We start from the raw sequence: 5,339 nt of genomic DNA, 5'->3' as shown, positions 1-5,339 counted from the left end.
CTGCTGCCGCCACCACTGCTGCGCTCCATGGCGTCAGAGAAATTCCTCAGGATGGCGTTTAGCAACACCCCTGGCACATTAACACAGAGTCAACAGAGCAAGTTCGTTTTCCGCAGACACCAACAGAATCCTCTTGACCCCGTCGAGCCGCTTCCTCTGGCGCCGTCGTCTCCGTCCCATCAGCTCACGCGTGCGGCTCTTCAGAGCTGCACTTCGCATCGTTTGAGGCGAAAACAAAGCGTGGGCCAGCAGCCACATAGGACACACAGCTTCACACACACACATGCGCACGCACACACACACACACACACACACACCCTGTAATATTTATCTCCTCGCTGTGCTGCAGATAAAATCTAATTTTATTTTTACAGCACATTTCAGCCACACGGCAGTTCAAAGTGCTTTACGTCATAAAAACACAAAGTCACAGAAACACTGAAGCTTTCATTTTGCCATCATTACACATCAGATCGTTGATTATTGCTTCATTGATTATGTTTCTAAACCAACTCTAACCAGCTGGGGTTTTAGTCTGGATTTAAAGGAACTCCGTGTTTCAGCAGTTTTGCAGTTTTCTGGAAGCTTGTTCCAGATTTGTGGTAAACAGAAGCCGAATGCTGCTTGGTTCTGGTTCTGATGCAGGTCAGAATCAGAACTGATTGATTTTTTGTTCAGGGCTGAAAAGAAACTGTTGCAGTAATGAATGCGACTAAAGATAAATGCATGGAGGAGTTTCTCTAGATGTTTTTGGGACATTAGTCCTCTAATCCTGGAAATGTTCTCCAGGTGAGAGAAGGCCGACTTTGTAACCGTCTTTATGTGGCTCTGAAGGTTCAGGTCAAAGGTCATCACTGTGCGTAGACTCTAGTTCGCTCATCTTTAGGTCCAAAGATAAAAACTTCAGTTTTGTTTCTGTTCAGCTAGAGAAAGTTTTGGCTCATCCACACATAACAGCATCTGTTCAGTGATTGGATGGTTCTGAGTCACCTGGTGACATCATAATGTAGAGCTGCGCATCATCTGCATTGTTATGGTAGCTGATCTCAGTTCATGTTATAAGCTGAGCAAATAGATATTAAATAAGAGGAATCCTAGGATTGAGCCTTGGGGTTCACCACATTTGAATTTTTATATATTCCTATTTACAGCCAGAACACTGTAAAACATTACAAGGTGATTTAACTTGAAAATGAAAGTCCACAAGAACAAGAAAGTTGTTTTTGCTTTGATGTTTAGTTTTTTAAGTTAATTAATCTTGAATTGTGAGTTTTAACTTAATGCAAATTAAATCACAATATGCAATAAAATCTGTTATTTCCAATTTAAACCAAATAATTTTTCAAAATGTGCAAGAAAATAAACTGTCCTCACCAACATTTCTTTGTTATTTTACTCACAATATCAAGTTAAAATAATTTATTTTACTGTAGAATAATTAAAATTCTTGTTTCAAATCACATGAACCAAATTTCTGATCTGCTGATGAATTTTATGAAACATCTGAATGAATTCAGCTCAGAAACGTTTAGTGTGATCAGGACAAGAGTCAGATCAACGTAACGCACTTCCATCTCAGGAGACAGAAACACGCCGCTAAGCATTCTGGGAAATAGTTCCCACTCCTGACTTTTTCTTCTTTCAATTTTTTAAGTGCTAACATAAAAACTCTGTTTATTTAACTCTTAGAGATTTGACAAAATTAATAAAAAGTCTAAAAAAAAATCAAAAACTTGCTAAAATTATAGAAGACAGTTGACCCAACTAAAAGCGGCTCGCCTAGTTGCAGTTTTACAGTGTAAAGTGAGTTCCCACCTCCAGAGAGCCGGGCCTTCTCTCTGCGCTTGTGACTGAGGATGCTGTATGTGACCTCGAAGGAAGCGATCCTCCGCAGCGTTTCCAGGACGTCCGGCGTGGCCCAGCGAGGGAGAGTCAAGTTATGGATCCTCTGTGCACGAAAAACTGTCATTAGTTTAGGAAAATATTTAAAAAATAAATTAATTTACATTGTTTCTGTGATCCCGTCTATTTTTAGATTAGAGTAGGACGATAGCAGATGCTCGTTTTGCAAGTGTGAATGAGCAACCTGGCCCAGAAAGCTCCCATGTCAGGGTATTTTAATTACCACATTTCCATATGTTCTCCATTTCAAGTCTGGCTGGAAGTATGAACATTATCCACATCCATTAAGAGAAAACTATTTTCCCCTTATTTCATTATTTTCTGCTGATGATCTGCAGCTAGAGGCACGAAATACTGGAGAAACGCTTAAAACTGCCTATTTTAATAGTTCAAACACCAAATATGCATTAATTCACACAGTGGAAAACATTTTAATACTAAAACAGAATTTAAACTTACAGTCTGCCTTATTCCTGCTTTTGGAAAAACAGCCAAAGAAAAATAAATGCCACTTCCTGATTGGCTCCTTATGTTGCATTTTTGGAAAAGTTTAGATATGCTTTATGAAAAAATATGTGAATTGGTTTTGTTGTAAATTTTACTTCAAATGAATTAAATATAACTAAAGCATAAATACAGAGGGGTTTATAAAGGTATTCATTCAAATTGATTTTTTTGTATTTTGGGACACAAAGCAGTGGATATCTATTCTCATTTTTCATTTTCCCACAGCATGATGCTGCCACCACCACCACTAAAATTTCGCTTGCCAGCTCCAGGCTGTATAAATTGTCTCCCGCTTGACATTTACGCAAAACTTTGTGCTGATCAGCTGCAGAAAATCCCTGTGAAACAAACTGAAGTTTGTGGTTGAAATGGGGAAAAAAAATTGTTCAGTTTAATTTAATTTTAATTTTAAAACCTTATAAAATGTTTTCCGTGGAACAAACCTGGCAGGTCAGAGTGTCGTGAACCCTCCAGATTTTTTTGCCCACCAGTCGGGACACGGGGTAGCCGGTGTGGTTGGAGAGCCTCTCCACGAAGCTCTGCAGGTCAGACAGAGGAATTCAGATCAAATTCATTTGCAGTTCTGTTTCTTTTCATCTAAACCTCAACTATGTCTCCAATTTTCCCCCTTTGAGTCTTGACTTTTTTCCAGATTTATGCAGGTTTCTCTGACCTTTATTCATTGCTGTGAATCAGCTTGGATGCAACGTGTTGGCGCTAAAATGAAAAACGGACAGAGTGAACCGAATCCACCCGGTTCTTGCGTGCAGCTTGCAGGTTGTTCACATGCGACAGCAGCGGCCCTGGCCTGATCTCCAACACCTCCTTAGCAAGCAGCGCATGGGACTCGGTTTAATTAAAACTGTTTCATTGTAATTCCTTATCTAATTTAATCCAACCGTTAATTAGTGTCTCTGAGAATGTGAGAGAAATTGCACTGTGCAGCTTTTTGCAGGCACTGGAGTCACCGTGCCTGAGAAAATCAGCGAGAGGACACGATGCCTGGTGCATAACTAACACGTCCACTGGAAGTGCTGATTGTGTCGGCAGCAGCAGCCTCTGAACTGCAGCGATTTCACCAAAAAATGCGCAATTTTGTTTGCTGGTTTACACACCAATCAGCCGAAATTACAAAAATTGTGTTGAGCAGTGAATCCAGCAGGATTGTGTAAATCTGCTATGAAATTAATGAGCGATAAACAAGATTTCACAAGTTCACAGGGACATGGCCCCGGGAAAGAGACGACGAAAACAGGAAGGAAAGGCGACGACCGTCTTAAGGTGGAACCAGACGATGCAAATAAGCTTTTTTCAACCTGCTGCCTGCATATTTTAATCCATTTGCTTCATTTCTTTGCTGTAGGACAAAAAAAAACAACTTTCTGCTTTTAATGCTGAGGTTTGTGGCAGCTAGCTGTGATACAATGCTAATGCTAACTTCTGTGTAACCAGAAGCAACAATTAGAGACTCAGATTCAGATTTGTTTGCTTTTATTTCCTCACTCCGTTAGCAGCTGACAGTACAGCTAATGCTAAGGGAATTCAGCTCTCCACCCAGGGCGCTACTTCCTGTGGGGCGTCATGCATTTTAAAAAAAAACAAGAAAAGTTACGTCTGCTGCACCCCAAACAGGATTTTTATTGATTATTTGTGGATTTTACAAATGGAGGGAAAGGAGCCTCGCACTTTACCGTCTTATATCTGTATGCAGTGGTTAGCTAACGAGGCTAACTGGAGATTTACAGCTTCACCGTGAAGTCGGCACTAAATTAAAATCTGTTTCTGGACTGAATTTGAATGTCTTTAAAAGACACATACTGAGCTCAGGTTTTTAAAACATAATTAAAGATTTCTGAAATCACAATTTTTTTTGTGATTCTGTAATATGACTTTCTGAAATTTAGCATAAAATTTGGTCTGGAGAATTTGACCAAAGATGCTTGGAAACAAATTTTCTGATTGGTGAATCTTTTATTTCTAAAAAGAAAGACATTTTTAAAAATTGTTATTAAAATCTTTCTTTTTTTATATATATATATAATCAACTGCGCTTTACAAATTTATTCAAACTTCCTGACGTTTTCACACATTTATGCCCATTAAAACCATCAAATCTGTATAAAATATGTCAACATTTGTGGCGACAGACAGACAGATGGATAAAAGGGGTTTTCCCAGGTGGGGTTCCATTTATTGGTCCTTCCTACCTGGTGAGTCCGGAGGAACCTCTGGTAGGGGGCGCTCTCAAAGGTCTCCGTCATCAAAGCTCTGAACCGCGGACAGTCTTTGCCTGGAGACTTCAAAAGCTTCAACAACAGAATGAAAGAATTAAAAAGACAGACAAATAAAGAAGCATTTACTTTAAGCTCTGTAAGGAGTATAACTACAACAGGCCCAGAACGGCGTCAGGTTCAGCTGAAACTCTGACAGCAGCGTGGAGCCGGGGACCCGACTAAATTTATGCAGGGTTTGGGTACAGCTGTGCACGGCTGCTGGATGAAAAGGAAATATTTATTTGGCTCAGCAGCCCACCTTATCCTGGGCCCTGGGGACGGTGTGCACTGGAATAGGCCGCCACAGTAACTGGGGCATGATGGGAGGCGGGCGTCTGGTGGGGGGGAACATCCCAGCAAGGCAGGCCTGGGCGCTCATCAGAGTGCGGTCGTAGTCGGTGCTCCGGACATAAAGCTGGAGGAAACACGGAGGAAACATGGKGGAAACATGGAGGAAACACAGAGGAAACACGGAGGAAACATGGAAAAAACACAGAGAAAACATGAAGGAAACAGAGGAAAAATGGAGGAAACATGAAGGAAACATGGAGGAAACACAGAGGAAACATGGTGGAAACGTGGAGGAAACATGAAGGAAACATGGTGGAAACACGGAGGAAACAGAGGAAACACAGAGGAAACGTGGAGGAAACATGG

General features: G+C 40.8%; 1 protein-coding gene across 1 annotated transcript in view; it reads right to left on the bottom strand.

The window, feature by feature from the left end:
• Positions 1-5,339, bottom strand: part of LOC103481155 (testicular acid phosphatase homolog) — a 14,066-nt gene that overhangs the window by 472 nt on the left and 8,255 nt on the right. Inside the window, exons 6-10 of the mRNA XM_008436450.2 lie at positions 4,942-5,097; positions 4,617-4,715; positions 2,853-2,948; positions 1,816-1,948; positions 5-70 (exon numbers count right to left, since the gene is read on the bottom strand). Of these exons, the coding sequence (XP_008434672.2) occupies positions 5-70; positions 1,816-1,948; positions 2,853-2,948; positions 4,617-4,715; positions 4,942-5,097 (550 nt within the window). The remainder of the gene's footprint in view (positions 1-4; positions 71-1,815; positions 1,949-2,852; positions 2,949-4,616; positions 4,716-4,941; positions 5,098-5,339) is intronic.

This window comes from Poecilia reticulata, linkage group LG19, assembly GCF_000633615.1.
Source record: "Poecilia reticulata strain Guanapo linkage group LG19, Guppy_female_1.0+MT, whole genome shotgun sequence".
NCBI classification, from domain to species: Eukaryota; Metazoa; Chordata; class Actinopteri; order Cyprinodontiformes; family Poeciliidae; genus Poecilia; species Poecilia reticulata.
This window is presented reverse-complemented; position numbering and strand designations above follow the sequence as displayed.